The 16,835-nt window shown below is 35.0% G+C and overlaps 1 protein-coding gene across 5 annotated transcripts in view; it reads right to left on the bottom strand.

Annotated features, from left to right (window-relative positions):
• Window positions 1–16,835, bottom strand: part of CCDC178 (coiled-coil domain containing 178) — a 515,586-nt gene that overhangs the window by 286,574 nt on the left and 212,177 nt on the right. For all 5 annotated transcript variants that reach the window (XR_010113908.1, XR_010113927.1, XM_063610669.1 and 2 more), the window contains exons 16-19: window positions 14,474–14,536; window positions 12,450–12,611; window positions 10,783–10,896; window positions 3,135–3,280 (exon numbers count right to left, since the gene is read on the bottom strand). Coding sequence is in view for 3 of the 5 variants with exons in the window: in XM_063610669.1 (XP_063466739.1) it covers window positions 3,135–3,280; window positions 10,783–10,896; window positions 12,450–12,611; window positions 14,474–14,536 (485 nt within the window). In the remaining 2 variants the exon portion in view is untranslated. The remainder of the gene's footprint in view (window positions 1–3,134; window positions 3,281–10,782; window positions 10,897–12,449; window positions 12,612–14,473; window positions 14,537–16,835) is intronic.

The following is a 16,835-nucleotide window of genomic DNA, read 5'->3' as shown; positions in this document are numbered from 1 at the left end:
TTCCATGTAGAAGAGCTCATACCCACTAAATGTGACTTACACATCATGCTTTCAAAGTTGCTGCCAACAGCCATAGTGGAGAGAGAAAAAAATGAGTGCCTGGTGTTGAGCTGTTGAATCAAGCAACACTGCAGCTTCCCCTGCCAATTATACAAGATGATGCCTTTTTTATTGTTTAAGCTGGTGTTAAGGAAGATGACGCATTTTTTGTTTTTTATGCTTCTTGTTATATAGGATGATATATTTTTTATTGTTTAAGCTGGTATGTGAATAGGTGTGTGTATGTATGCAAGTGTGTGCATGTCTGTATTTTATCATTTGCAATTAAACACATCCTAATGCAAAGGTAAAATAACTTTTATGGTGAACTCAGTAGTTATGTAAGGAACAATACTAGTAGAAAAGTATCAAAACATGGTTAAAACAATACTGGTAACAATAACTTGCTTGCCAAAGTTGAGCAGCAACTCAGTGTCCAGAATAAGATATCTGAGAAAGCTCAGCACAGTCTTATTCTATCCACATTAGTTAACAAGTCTACTGACACAGAAAATTAAATCACTTGCACAGTTAGCTATAAAGACAGCAAGACTAATATTTTGGGAAGGGCTAAACTAATATCTCTGCTTTTAAATAATATCCCATTTAATACAACAAAAACCACTCTATAAAATAATAATGAGATAGCCATCTAGAATTGAGGAACCTAAACTTGGATAATTAATTAGCTTGTGTAAGCTCAACTAGTTGGTAAATGACAGAACCAGAATTCAAATCTAGTCCTGCCTTTTTCTGATTCAGCAGTTCAACATTAAGTACTCATTTTTTTCCGCTCTTCATTATAGCTGTTATCAGCAAATCTGAAAACATATCACCTTGTTTACACTTAGTGGATGTGAGCCTCTTCTTCTACAGGAAATAAGGTTCTTCTCATCTTTCATCTGCCTTGCCCTGGTTTTTCCTTTACATCATTCATACCAAAAACATTCCAAATTATTAAGTGATGTCTGATCAGTAGCCAATGATATTGACATCTTGGAGTAGAGAGAACCTATGAAATTCACACAGGAAGGAGCTAGTGTGACCAAAACGATAAAATGTTCATAGTTGCTCCCCCCAAAAATTGATATATCTTGACCGCATGTACTTTGTTCTCTACACTGTTTTGATATTGAATTATATTAATTATAGCATTGTATTAATTATATCTACACAGACACTTATATACACTATATACGTGTAAATCTATGCAATAAAATAATGTTTCCTTTCTCACAGTGATAAACAAGCGGACTTTGAAGTCTTATGGGTCTGGATTTTAATTTTCCAGTTTCTAGTTAAGAAGCAATTATAAAAATTAAATGAGGGTCAAGGATGGCTTTGATTGCCACTATTTTTAACACCATATTTTAATTGTCTTGTTTATATAAGGTTTGTCTCTCTGCAAGGATCTTCAGACACTTGAAGATACACTTTCCCACTTGCCATTTCTTTGTCCTTATTGGGGCCTGGCAGTATGCCCACTATGAGTTCTCAATAAATAATAAGTAACTTGTTATGGGAACTTACTGAACATATCAGTAGATTATTCATAAAACAGCTGATCTTCCTTTGTAATCCCACTTTAGGGGGTCAGTTGAAAGCACACACTTGGAACAGGTTGGAGCTAAGCTGAAGCTAGCTCTACCACTACTTAAGAGTGTGATCTTAAGGTTCCCTGAGCCTCTGTTTCTCAGCATTCATTGGAAACGATACAATTTAACCATTTGCTATAATAATTGGATGAGACAAGGTACACACATTGTCCAGGACGTGCCTGGCACAATAGCAAGTCATTCAATGGTAGCTTTAAATATTATTTGACATTATATATCATAACTGCTAATTAATAGTTGTATAAGTAATTCCACAGTATTGGCTAATTCTTTTTCTCCTTTTCTTGTTGGAAGGCAGGGTTTTGTCAAGTTTAGAGAGAGAACTGATTCACTGGGACATGGAAACCACTCTTGTCTGAAAGGCCATATAATCCAGCTTCAGAAGAAGTTAGGATTGAAATGGGAGGAAGCCTGAAGAAAAAATTTTCATCAGCTCCTGAATTAGATCTTTATAATTTTAATGTAAGTTATATACATTTATATTTATATCTTTGAGTCCCAAGATATTCTTACAGGTGTTAAATAAGGTGGATAAATATCTTTAAAAGTAAATGGTATGTGTCCCTGCTTTTTCACATAATATAGTGAATATGAGTAGTGTTTTTCAGATAAAGCTGAATTGTCATGTTGAAAATAAGTTTTACCCTATGATAATAGCTAAACAAATGCTTGATGGGGGCATTGACTCGATTCCATTAGAATGCATGGCAATAGGCTGGGCATAAATTATTTTTGGCACTTTATCCCTCAAGCACTACGATTTTGCTAATGCTTATAGTAGCCTTCTGTATTTAAAGCAGACTGTTGTCCCTAAATGTGGCCAATGCATGTTCCTCGAATATTCCTCCAAGTCCAGTTCTCAATGTTTTACAAGATGGGAAATGAGAAGCAAAACGAGTAAAGGAAGAGTAAGTAAGTTTTAGGTTAGGGTCTATGGATACCCATTGAGCCTGAGAGCATGATCATTCTCCAAGCCAACGGCCTTACTAACCCTGAACAATTATATCCCTGACTCATGAGGTGACTGATAAGAAACTTTTGAAGATGATGATTTTGAATAAATTGCACGAGATTTTATAGAATATCTGAGTCTGAACTCTTAACCTCAAAACTAATCAAAAACATTTGAGTGAAAAACCATAAATTATTAAACATGGCATATAAATACTGATACATCTGAAAGTAATGAAGAATATTATTAATGTCATAAAGAATAAAAGTTCTCCTCCTTGGAAAGGGAGAAACATTTCCAGTTATTCAAATAAGAACAAACCCAGAGAAGCAATAATGAATGAAAGCAGTTTATGATGATGCTTTTACAAACTAAAATTATCAAATATCATGCATATATTCTACACTACATTATAATTAAAAATACGAACCATTTTAAGAATACATTTTAAATATGGAAATTTGATCTCATTTGTTTTATTAATATTTTTAATACACTTCATATTTTGATAAAGTTTAAGTACTTACTTTAATATTTCAAGTATCTGATCAAAACTTTTCTTTTCTTCTTCTTTTGCTTTTAATTCCTCATTCAATTCATTTATTTTTGAATAAAAAATCATTGTCTTACTTTTAGTTGCTTCTAGGTCTTTAAAAATTGCTGAGCGTTTACTCTGAAAAAAAATATACATGAGTGTTTTATTTTAAATACTTGGATTTTCAAATCCCTGCTATTTAGGAACACAGTTACATTGGCTGTGTGAACAATTAAAAGTTAATAGTGGGCCACACCTGATGGCTCACTCCTGTAATCCCAGCACTTTGGGAGGTCAAAGCAGAAGGAGCCAGGAGTTCACTTAGAGCCAGGAGTTCAAGACCACCCTGGACAACAAAGCAAGCACCTGGTCTCTACCCAAAATTTTTTTAAATAGCCAGGTGCGGTGTTTCACACCTGTAGTCCCAGCTACTTGGAAGGCTGAGATGGGAGGATCACTTGAGTATAAGAGGTCAAGGATGCAATGAGTCATGATTGCTCCACTGCACTCCAGCCCAAGTGACAGAGTGAGACCCTGTCTCTAAAAAAAACAACTGAGGTTTATATTCTCCACTGTTACATCTGATTAATTTTCTAAAAAATAAAATTGTTTATTCTCTCTGTCCCACACAAACTTGCTCCCCTTTCCAAACACACACCTAAATGCACACTTTATAAGCATGTCATTTTAAGATGCTAACATGTTGTTACTGGTTTTCAAATATGTACAAAGTGCATTGGCAGGCAGACAAGGATATATATATTATTCTGATCTTTCCAGCAAAAGAAGCCAATATTTACTACCAGCACTTCTTTCCATGGTAGGCCTGTGCAATTCCAGAATGAACATTTGATTGTGCATCTATTTTTGTGTCATCCCTTTATGACTGTTTGTGTTCAAATGGGACTGAGTGACTGACTCACTGATTGACTTATTGAATTGTTCCCCACATTCAGCATGGATGCTAATTAGTGTTACTCTCCCAACTGATTCTACAGATCTCAATGGCTCCTTCTGCCTCCACTATCTTCTATTTTCCCCATATGCTTCCAAATACTTTCTTTACTCGTGGATTTCAAGAATAACAACTAATATTTTATATTTATTTTCCTATAAAACCTTACCATGTGTCTAAGATTTTGAACATTGGGTACTGCATTTGAATTTTCACATCCTTCCTGCTTTGTTTCCTTCCTTTTCTGGAAGTTCTGAAAATTTTCTACTGATAAATAAAAGGATTTTTTCTCCTTATACTGGAATGTAGTGGAAATATAGCTAACTAGGATTTGTTGATAGGCCCATTGGAGTATTAAGTTATTTGGGTGGGGGTGGAAGCAAACCCAAAGACAGAGAGTGGACAGGTGTGAGTATGGACACTCTGAGATACTGCATGCTCTCTATCCCTAAATTTGATGTTTAGATGAGATTTCATCATTCATTACTTAGTCTTAGCTGAAGAGTCTCCTCTTCAAAGGAATCTGGTTTTGCATAGTATATCTTTTAGCACACTGTAAAATTTATTTAGCTAATATATTTATGATCTGGTCATCTATATTTATAAGCAAGATCACCAATGCATTTGTTTCTTGTGCTATTAATTTTTGGTTATGGTTGCAAGGTTTTAGTTTCATTATAGAATGATTTTAGAAGATTTCCATGCTTTCTTATGCTCTGTAAGTGGTATTTGTAGAGAGACTCATAAAGTATCTTGGCTGATTCTTGATTTCATTGGTAGAGTTTGGACAAATTAAATTTCTTCTATGATCATTGATCTATTCTTGTGTTTTATTTCTTTTGACCCAGTTTTCACCATTTTATTTTATAAAGAAATCATACAATTGATATAGATCTTAAAACAAATTCCTATGCAAAGTAGTACTTAATTCACTGTGTATATAATTATACCCCTTTTAATCATTCCCATGGCTGTTAATTTTCATTTTTTCTTCATTGCCCTTAATAAATATGTTAAATATTTTTATATTTTTTTAAAAAATCAAAATCATTTATTGGTAATGTAAAAATACTATATTGGCCTATGTCATAAATTTTGCTATATAGTTTGTCATTACTGGTCATGTATAAATAAATGGTAATTTGTATTTTAGTAATTTCTTAGCACAGAAGCAAATTAATAAAAGAAATGTGATTCTGAAATATTTCTAGTAGTGCATATACTTTTTATTTCTTTTTGCCCTATATCTTTGTCATTGATTTCTGATTTTAATTCATTGTACGCAAACTTGGGTGACATGACCAATACAATATAATGGTTAAGAGCATCTATTTCAGTGTCAGATTGTCTGGGTTGGAATTGCAACTTTACCTCTAATGAGTTATGTGAACCTGTACAAGTTAATTAAGAAACAAAGCATCAGATTTCTCAACTGTAAGATAGAGGTAATAGCACACTCTTCACAGGCTTATCATGAAAATGAAATGATGCGCTGTTATGTCTGTGCACTTAAAACAATGCCTGACACACAGAAAACATGCAGCAAAATCTATTATTATTTTCTCTGTAATTTTTTAAATATTTCTTTTGAGGCCCATTATAAGGCAAACATTTTAAAAATGATATGAGGACACCTCTCTCTCATGGCCCACATGCTTTCCACCAACAAATCCTATTGGAACCACATTTGACATACATCTAGAGGACATATTACCAGGTTAAAGACAATATTGGCTGCATAAATGTCTTCTTTTGAGAAGTGTCTGTTCATATCCTTTGCCCACTTTTTGACGGGGTTGATTTTTTCTTGTAAACTTGTTTAAGTTCTTTGTAGATTCTGGATATTAGCCCTTTGTCAGATGGGTAGATTGTAAAAATTTCCTCCCATTCTGCGGGTTGCCTGTTCACTCTGATGGCAGTTTCCTTTGCTGTACAGAAGCTCTTTAATTAGATCCCAGTTGTCTATTTTGGCTTTTGTTGCCATTGCTTTTGGTGTTTTAGTCATGAAGTCCTTGTCCATGCCTATGTCCTGAATGGTATCGCCTAGGTTTTTTTTCTACAGTTTTTATGGTTTTAGGTCTAACATTTAAGTCTTTAATCTATCTTGAATTAATTTTTGTATAAGGTGTAAGGAAGGGATCCAGTTTCAGCTTTCTACACATGGCTAGCCAGTTTTCCCAGCACCATTTATTAAATAGGGAATCCTTTCCCCATTTCTTGTTTTTGTCAGGTTTGTCAAAGATCAGATGGTTGTAGATGTGTGGTATTATTTCTGAGGGCTCTGCTTTGTTCCATTGGTCTATATATCTGTTTCAGTACCAGTACCATGCTGTTTTGGTTACTGTAGCCTTGTAGCATAGTTTGAAGTCAGGTAGCGTGATGCCTCCAGCTTTGTTCTTTTGGCTTAGGATTGTCTTGGCAATGCGGGCTCTTTTTTGGTTCCATATGAACTTTAAAGTAGTTTTTTCCACTTCTGTGAAGAAAGTCATTGGTAGCTTGATGGGGATGGCATTGAATCTATAAATAACCTTGGGTAGTATGGCCATTTTTACGATATTGATTCTTCTTATCCATGAGCATGGAATATTCTTCCGTTTGTTGTGTCCTCTTTTATTTCGTTGAGCAGTGGTTTGTAGTTCTCCTTGAAGAGGTCCTTCACATGAAAAAATGCTCATCATCACTGGCCATCAGAGAAATGCAAATCAAAACCACGATGAGATACCATCTCACACCAGTTAGAATGGCAATCATTAAAAAGTCAGGAAACAACAGGTTCTGGAGATGATGTGGAGAAATAGGAACACTTTTACACTGTTGGTGGGACAGTAAACTAGTTCAACCATTGTGGAAGACAGTGTGGCGATTCCTCAAGCATCTAGAACTAGAAATACCATTTGATCCAGCCATCCCATTACTGGGTATATACCCAAAGGATTATAAATCATGCTGCTATAAAGACACATGCACACGTATGTTTATTGCGGCACTATTTACAATAGCAAAGACTTGAAACCAACTCAAATGTCCATCAGTGATAGACTGGATTAAGAAAATGTGGCACATATACACCATGGAATACTATGCAGCCATAAAAAGGATGAGTTCATGTAATTTGTAGGGACATGTATGAAGCTGGAAACCATCATTCTCAGCAAACTATCACAAGGACAGAAAACCAAACACCGCATGTTCTCACTCATAGGTGGGAATTGAACAATGAGAACACTTGGACACAGGGTGGAGAACATCACACACCGGGGCCTGTCATGGGGTGGGGGGAGGAGGGAGGGATAGCATTAGGAGATATACCTAATGTAAATGGCGAGTTAATGGGTGCAGCATACCAACATGGCACATGTATACATATGTAACAAACCTGCACGTTGTGCATGTGTACCCTAGAACTTAAAGTATAATAATAATAATAAAGACAATATTGACTTTCTCCCCTTTCCTACAGCCAATAATTCACCAGAGATAGAAATGTTAGCAATAAGAACTTTCATAGGGAAATATTTCTAATTTGGAAAAAGCCCTAAAGTCTCCAGTCACACATCCATTTGTTTATGCTGAATACATACTAACTTGGGGGTAAAATTTAATGTCAGGTAGGAACAAATGTTTTGGTCTGTAGATTGCTCCCATCTGCAGAAACACAATACTCTCTGATACAGTACAAATCCCAGTCTCTACTTTGTAGAAAAGGCAATGGGGGTAAGGGAGCAATCAGTGGGTGTTACAATGCACAGATTACTGTACTATGCATTGTATTTGAACTGTGCCTTTTATGACTCACAGTAGCAATATAATCAATGTTATATCCATTTTACAATAAAAAATCCAGAGTAGTCTGGATGGTACAGCTAGTTTAAGTGGTGATGACTGGTTAAACAGTAGATTTCTCTGACTCCAAAGCCTTTACTATTTTCTCTATACCAAAACTGGCCCTTGCTTTTTGGTCACTGCTGCTAAAAGAAATTACATGAGATTTTAGTATACATAGTAGATATTGGCATGCATGAGTTTTGAGATTGGACAGAAGGGGATTCTTGCTACTTGGGAATTTAACCTCTCTAAACCTCAGCTTTTAATTTATATAAATGCAATACTAAGTACTTCACAGGGTTGCTGTGAGAATTCAATGAAATGATCTGAGCCATGTGTTTGCCCTTTGTCAGCACATTGAAATCAACATTAATAAATGACGTTGATAATAATTAATGAAGCTCATAAGAGGTAGCTGACCTACCTGACTTCTACTGATAACATTGGCTGAAGACAATACCCATGCTGGGAAAATGATTTTCTTTTCTGCTCTGAATTGACCCAGTCATTTTTCACTGCTGTAGTAATCACATCTTCCACTTATGACTCCTAATTCCCAAATTCTAGCGTGCAAGAAGTGCCACTACCAAGGATACTCTCTTAAGTATACTTGAATGTATTTAAGCATTTGCTTATTCAGAGAAACCCACAAAGCCCTGGGTACCAGACAGGGATGGAGCTGTTTACTGTTATGAAGTCTACACCAAATATAGCCCATGAACCCTGCAATTCACTCACTTCATTTTTTCTCAGGAGTGAAGTCTACTCCGTGTCCACAGCCTCGCACACGCTCAGTCATCTTCCTCAGAGAAGCTACACTCTCTTTCACCTGAAGATGTGAATATAGTGCCTAGCAGACCTAGTAGGCACGAGTTCATGCAGAAGACAACAGCACTAAACTTGCAGTGCTCTTTGACTTTTCTCTCCTTCTTTTGGCTAAAAAGTAAGCTGACTCTAACAGTCGAGTTTGGGCTCTAGTCCCATCTCTATTGAAGAAGTGAGTCTTGCCTTTGCCCAACTGCTATATTAAAATATTCTTGCTACATAGCTCAGTAAAAGAGGGAAAGAGATAGATGGACATGAGGTAAATAGGAAGGGTGACTTTTCAGAAAATTGATGAGAGACACTTAGTCCCTGTAGTGTGTGAGAACATCGGAGGGAAAGGCAAAGAGGTATGTACAAGGAGCGTCCCTTGGGAGTGATGAGGATACCATTACAGTTCTGGTCACAGTGTCCTTTATAAAATGCAAATAAAAGTAAATTATTTTAAAATTATTTTTTGGCTATTGAACTATACTTCTTTTCTAAGCTGTGACTCCAATAGGGCATCTCATAATTTAAAAACCTTCTGCTTTAAGCTCTCCTCATCAAAAGCAAAGCCAGTGGAGGTCTTTTCCCTGGCAAAACAGAGTATCATTTTACCATGTAAAGTCAATCCTTTATTTTAACTGACAACTAAATAAAGGCTTTGTGTACAAAACCAATAGTAAGATGAATAGAAAAAGTTAACTTTAATTGGATAAGTGAAGATGCTTTCTAAGAACAAAATCTTAGTAGCAGTTGGCTTAAAATTTAAAGAATTATGTATATGTTTTTAAATTAAATTATCTTTTGGAATATTAAAATGTATAGTCAAATTATATGATACAATATAAAAATAATTAAATTATATTAGTGATCTAAGTTCTCTATCTGAAAAGGAAATGCTCACTAGTTTAAGCATGTTTATATTAAATGTGATATTTTGTAGTTTCAGAGTGTCAGATTGATGATTTGGGGCTAAAACAGTAGACATATGTAAATAGAAGATTCTAGCCATTTAACAAAAGTGTAATCATGCTATTTTTTATTGTTTAATTTTGACTTCTCCTTCCTTCCTTCCTTCCTTCCTTCCTTCCTTCCTTCCTTCCTTCCTTCCTTCCTTCCTTTCCTCCTCCCTCCCTCCCTCCCTTTCTTCCTTCCTTCTCTCCCTCCCTCCTTTTGTGCCTCCTTCCTTCCTTCTTTCCTTCCTTCTTTCCTTCCTTCCTTCCTTCCTTCCTTCCTTCCTTCCTCCTTCCCTCCCTCTCTCCCTTCCTTCCTTCCTTTCTTCATTTTCTTTCTTCCTGTCTTAGTTTGTTTAGGCTGTTATAACAAAATGCCTTAGAATGAGTACTTTATAAACCATAGAAATGTATGTCTTAAAGTTCTAGAGCTAAGCAATCCAAGAACTAGGCAACAACAGATTTGGTGTCTCATGAAGCCTCCCCCTCTGCTTCAGAGATGGTGTCTTCTTCCTTCATACTCATGTGGTAGAAGGGGCAAGCAAGATTCTTGGGGCCTCTCTTATAGGGGCACTAATCCCAACAAGCTCTCATAATCTAATCACCTCTGGCCTAGCCTCTTATTGGGGATTATGTTTCAACATATGAATTTTGGGGGAACACAAACATTCAGACCATAGCAATTCCCCTTTTCCTTCCTTTTCTCCCTCTGTTCTTTCTTGTTTTCTTTCCTTTTTATTTCTTTTCTTCTTCTTCATTTTTTTTTGTTTTGTTTTTAATCTCCAAGTAAAAGGAGACAGCATGGCCATCACAGAAAGCAGTAGACTTCTGCATGAATCCAATATCAAATTTTCCTTGTATTTATCCTGATTAGGAGGCATGTCCCTGATAAACTAGACCAGTGAGAAAGATACTGCGAGAAAGTAAATGAAAACACAAGGACTGTGTGTGTGTGAGTGTGTGCACTTTTATCCCTAGTTGATTTAGTACAACCAATAAGAAATGAGACACATTCATTTAAAATTAAACTTGCTTGAATAGTTTTCACTGACATACATAAACTGTAAATTCAAAATTAGATTTCGAACTTAAATTCTTACCTCAGTTTCTATTAGTGCATCAAGGGTTTTCTTCCTCTTTTTTCGTAATTTTTTCTTTACTTTTTCTACCTTTCTTCTAATAAGATCTTTCTGATCAATTATATTATTAAGCATCTAGAAGACATTCAGATATTAAGATGTGCAGCATTTGCAACCCAATTATCCTCATTTAGGCCAAATTGTACTTAAGTGACTATTTTAATAACAACAGCATTTATTTTGGCAAATAAAGGGAAAGAACCACCACACATGAATTACAGAAATATACTGTATATCCAAAAATTTCAATATTATATTAGCACTATGTGAGAAAGCCAAAATCTAATGAATTTTAGTTAAGTAACAAAAATAAATAAGCTTACATAGAAATTATGAATTTTTGTTATAATATTTGTTTTAATCAAAACTAAAACTCCAAATACAAATAGTAAGCAATCACTACCAAAAAGTATGTAAAAACTTATTCTTCCTTACTGTGTGCTAAATTATTAATTCTTATAATTTATTAACTATTAAAATATAATCAAACCAAAAATGATTACTGAATTACAAGAAGATGTAAAACCATGGCTGTTATAAAATAACAGGAAACAAAAATCATTAATCTTTTCTGGAATTCATTATTGTACTCAGACAACCTCACTTAGGCTTTTGATGCAATTAATAAATTTCCATCATTAATGTAAGGGGGAGCCATCATTAAAATCATTTATCCCACTAGATGTTTGTACTGTTTATACATTCTTTGCAGGAGCATGATGATAGCATTTAGAAGCCCTAAATATAGTGGTACTCGGAATTTGTTGTTTCCATGCTTCACGACCTTATACACGTTGCTCAGGCTCTTTAAGCACAAGTTTTCTCAAGTCTTTGATACCAGTAAACTCCCTCTTGCCTATTTCATAGAAAGGCTTTGAAGCTCAAAATAAATTTTTAAAATAGAAACACTTTTTAAATCACAATTTTAAGAAATAAAGACATTTTGAAAATTATCAAAGACTAAAAATATAAAGTTACATTATTATTTGCAAAGGAAAAAAAGTTCTGGTGCCAAAATGGCTCAAACAAATATATGTATGGCCACCCTGCAGGGAAGGACAAGAATGTATAACTCTTGCCACACCCTCTAGTTCTCCAAAAGACTAATGACAGGATTAACACATGTTTTTCGATTAAATTTTTCTTTGGGAAGGGCTAGTGATATCAGTTACTGCCATAAACTTGTAATTTTGAAAATATTTTATCAACATTTGCTTTATTTTTCATCCTAGCTGTCTAAACATCTACATGCATCAAAAATTTATCATGAAAATTTCAAGATCCCTTACATTTTATATGCAAATAAGCACAATTTTAGCATTTCATTAAGAAGGAGTGAAGACTTTGAATTAAGTTTAACATAATGAATGTTTACACCAGTTAAGTCACTACTCACACACTTGAAACCTGCTTTTCCCAAGTACCCTGTAAGACTATGGGGTTCTAGATAATAGCATTAATGGTCTTGCTATAGAGTTTCACTGCAGATCAAGTTGTGTGGTCCCAAAATAGTTACTTAGTTTGCCCCTATGTGAAATCATAATTTTCCAAATAATGTAAAATCACATGCGTAACTTACTAACGTATATATTTCTGCACATTAATTTTTTGATTTATTAAATGCTTACAACAGAATGTTCTTTGTAGAGAGTTCTGATTCTTTCAGCTTCATCTTCTAGTTGAAGCAGAGGTTCCTGTAGTTCTGCCAGTGATATGGCACATATTGCTCTATTTTTTATAAGCTCTTTCCGCTCAAGTGCCTGGACTTCGTAAATGGAATATAGTTTTTCCTGCCAGCAAAGATTTTAAATAATTCATTCAGTTATTAACTTAAACATTTATTGAGCCTCTTTTTCAGTGACAGGCAGTAATATTTGTTTTTATTTGAAAATCAAATAATACAATAAATGTCACCATAATAAATGGATACGAATGTAATATATATTACATATATTATATTATATTACATATATTATAATATCCAAAAATCTCGTGTATGTAATATAATATTATATATATATACTTTTTTTTTATTTTTTGAGGCAGAGTCTTGCTCTGTCACCCAGCCTAGAGTTCAGTGGCATCATCTCTGTTCACTGCAACCTCCACCTCCCAGGTACAAGCGATTCTTCTGCCTCAGCCTTCTCAGTAGCTGGAATTACAGGTGTGTACCATGCCCAGCTAATTTCTGTATTTTTAATAGAGAAGGGGTTTTGCCATGTTGGCCAGGCTGGTCTCGAACTCCTGACCTCAAGCGATCCACCTGCCTTGGCCTCCCAAAGTGCTGGGATTACAGGCATGAGCCACCACACCCTGCCAAATGTAGTATATTTAAAGATAACACAGTTATTGTTAGAAGGAATGAAAGAAACACTTTAATAGACAATAAAAATTAAACATTTAAAAAAATATTTCCCAGCCCAAAATGTCAAAATCAATCATTCTTAAGTAAGGATTGGAGAACACCGAGTTAGAGAACACACTAATAACACATTGTGGAATATATGCAAGTACTGCAATATAAGACAAAACCAACTAACAGGTCCTTCCAGTTAGACACTTAGAAATAAAACATATGTATAGAAATAAATTAGGAAATTTACTGTTTTGAAACATAGAGAAGCAAACACTGCTTCTATGTTTGAAAATGCCAAATTTCGTAACAGAAAAAAATTACAAAATTTAAGTTTGCTTCAAAGAGAAGCAGAGGTGTAGATCATCTCAAAAAACACTGTTTGGGCCGGGTGTGGTGACTTACGCCTGTAATCCCAGCATTTTGGGAGGCTGAGGCAGGCAGATCACCTGAGGTCAGGAGTTCGAGACCAGCCTGACCAAAATGGAGAAACCCTGTCTCTACTAAAAATACAAAATTAGCCAGGCATAGTGGTGCATGCCTGTAATCCCAGCTACTCGGGAGGCTGAGGCAGGAGAATCACTTGAACCTGGGAGGCGGAGGTTGTGGTGAGCCGAGTTCACGCCATTGCATTCCAGCCTGGTGACAGAGTGAGACTCTTTCTCAAAAAAACAAAAACAAAAACCCACCAACAAACAAAAACACTGAAACTGTGTTGACTCTTGTTTTTTTTTCTTATAATAATAATACTAATTTCAAATATGTATGTATTTCTAAAGGGGAGGCATTCTAGAAGCATGGCATGGATCAAAAAACCCAATCTGGATTCCAAAGGATATGCAGGTGGTAGAAAAAGATTTTAAAAATTCAAGTTGATTTTGCCAGCTTCCATGATTTATTTTCAAAATCTTTATGTGGAAGTATCATAGCATATTTTTCTTTCAGGGTTAAATAAGGAAATCCAAGTGAAAGATACTAAGAGTAAAGAAAACATAACATCATCACAAAGCAAACTAAACAGTCAGACACTTAAAAATAAGATTCCACTGCCCTTTTACTAGACTGGCAGAAATCCCTATTAAGCCACAAAATGAGATATGTGTATGGGAGGTCAATTTCTTTATGCATCATCAGACACTGCTGGTTGTACACAGAGGGCAACTGTCATCAGCTAAGGAGAGAAAACTGCTGGCTTGCAAACCAAGTAGTGACAAGATGCCTCATTACAGGCAAATTTAAAATGCTAAGTAAAATGCAAATTAAAGGAAGAATAAAATATTAAAACCAAATTAATATTACCTGAAGCACCATTCCAGCAGCCACTTCACCTCGAGTGAGTTTTTTCAGGAATTCTTCTCTATCCTATATGTTAGGAAATTTTTTAAATGAGGATTTTCTTCATAAAATGTCAAAAACATTTTTAAAAACAATTGCTAATATAAGATAAATTTTTAATGTTTCAATATAGAGTAAAATATTAATTATAATTTATTATATGTATTTTTAAAATCCTGGTGTTATTCGAGGTAACGAAATTAAGTGGTACAGCACCAAGAATTAGACTACAAAATTTCAGTCTTTTCAGTTTGCATTTTATAGTCCTAAACTTAAAAAATCAAAGCGATGAGAAAGTGAAACAAGGTAGTCATCAATTTCTCCTTTTAAAAACTATCAGTTTGTTTTTAATATTACTTTCTGGAATAAACACAATCAACTTTCAAAACAAGATAGATGCAAGTCAAGTGTGAAGTGTGCACAATAAGAGCAGACTCTCCATTTAGCTGGAACAATTCCTTTTTTTTAAAAAAAATCATACCTTTCAAGTTTGTAGGGGAAAAATTTGGAAAAATCTTTTCTTTGCTACCTGGAAAAATTGTTGTAAATTGTTCATACACTTGCTTTAAATTATCACACAAAACCAGAATTGGAAGTAGTTCATAAAGTTTCTTCTGTCTTAAAATTACATCTTGGAATCGCTGATTTGAGGGAGGAGTTGGCTGGGATTTAGGCTGTCCTCCAGATTCAAAAGATATATGTATGTGTGTGTGTTTATATATATATATACATATATATATATATACACACACATATATACATATATGTATATATACACACATATATACATATACGTATATATATAACACATATATACATATATGTATATATACATATATATATACACACATACAGTTTTACAAGGAGGAACAATAAAAATTCAGACATGCCTCTGATACCCCTACTTCAATACTGAATCCCTCATCATATCCCAGGGTCTACAGACACCTTACAAAGAAACAAGCCAGCAAGCCTCTGCTCTAACACTTCGTCTACTCAATATAGCAAACCAGCAAAATTATGTTCACCTCAAGCAAAAGAATAATTCCAAAGAAGGAAACATGAAGGTGGTAAATAAAGCAGTAACTTTCATATATCATTTTACTTAAGGATATATCTACATCTAAAATGAATTTATGCAACAATAAGTTTTAATAATTTTAAATAAATTAGCAACCTCTTCTAACATGATAGCAGATACAGCACAGTTTTTCAGTTTGTTTATTATTTAATAGAAATGGAACAAAATTTAAAATGGCTTTGTAGACTGGAGAAAAATATATCATATTCCAAAATAGCTAGATTTGACCTTTGTCTGAAACTAATTGAAAAATGTGTATGTATGGGCATGTGTGCTTTTGTTGTGTTTCATGTGTTGGAGAAAAGACTTGGTGAATGAGGTGAAGCTGAAGAAACAAACAACTCTTAGATTATGCAGAACCTTCCGGGTACATTAATAAAATTATTGAAGAATGATAAGCAAAGTGTGTGTTTTAGATCACTCTGGTTACAATATGGATTGATTCATTTGTGTTTCCTTAATATTCACTCATCCATTCATTCTTTGAAGTTTTTTTGTTTTTTTTAATTGTCAACTAGTGAGAAAGAAAGTTATTATTGAAATGAATTCAAGTCACTTAAATTGGGTAAGTTAATATTGTTTGAAAAGAACTTGTGGATGTATGGCTTGGAAAGAACTGCAGGCAGTATATGAGAAATTTAAATAGATAAGAAGTCTGAAGCTGCAAGAATAAGACACTTGGGCCGGGCGCGGTGGCTCACGCTTGTAATCCCAGCACTTTGGGAGGCCGAGGTGGGAGGATCACGAGGTCAGGAGATCGAGACCACGGTGAAACCCCGTCTCTACTAAAAAATAAAAAAAATTAGCTGGGCGTGGTGGCGGGCGCCTGTAGTCCCAGCTACAAGGAGAGGCTGAGGCAGGAGAATGGCGTGAACCCGGGAAGCGGAGCTTGCAGTGAGCTGAGATTGCACCACTGCACTCCAGCCTGGGCGACAGAGCGAGACTCCGTCTCAAAAAAAAAAAAAAAAAAAAAAAGAATAAGACACTTGTATTTCTCTGAAAAGAAGAAAGATACTACATTTGAAATCTTTGTACAAAACCAACTCAGCCTGTTACCAGTGGACAAATTTGTACACTGCATGGGCAAAACGTCTGGAGCTTCTGTCTAGCATCTCAAAGAACTTTACCAAGCTCCGTTTTCTACCATGCCCCCAAACCTCTGTGATCCACACAGCCAGGTTAAATGACCAGTCACCAGGAAAGAAAGTATTTATCCCTGGCTGGGCTGCCAATTGCATACTTACA

This window comes from Symphalangus syndactylus, chromosome 1, assembly GCF_028878055.3.
Source record: "Symphalangus syndactylus isolate Jambi chromosome 1, NHGRI_mSymSyn1-v2.1_pri, whole genome shotgun sequence".
NCBI classification, from domain to species: Eukaryota; Metazoa; Chordata; class Mammalia; order Primates; family Hylobatidae; genus Symphalangus; species Symphalangus syndactylus.
Note: the sequence above shows the minus strand (reverse complement) of the source record. Positions and strands in the feature narration are given on the sequence as shown.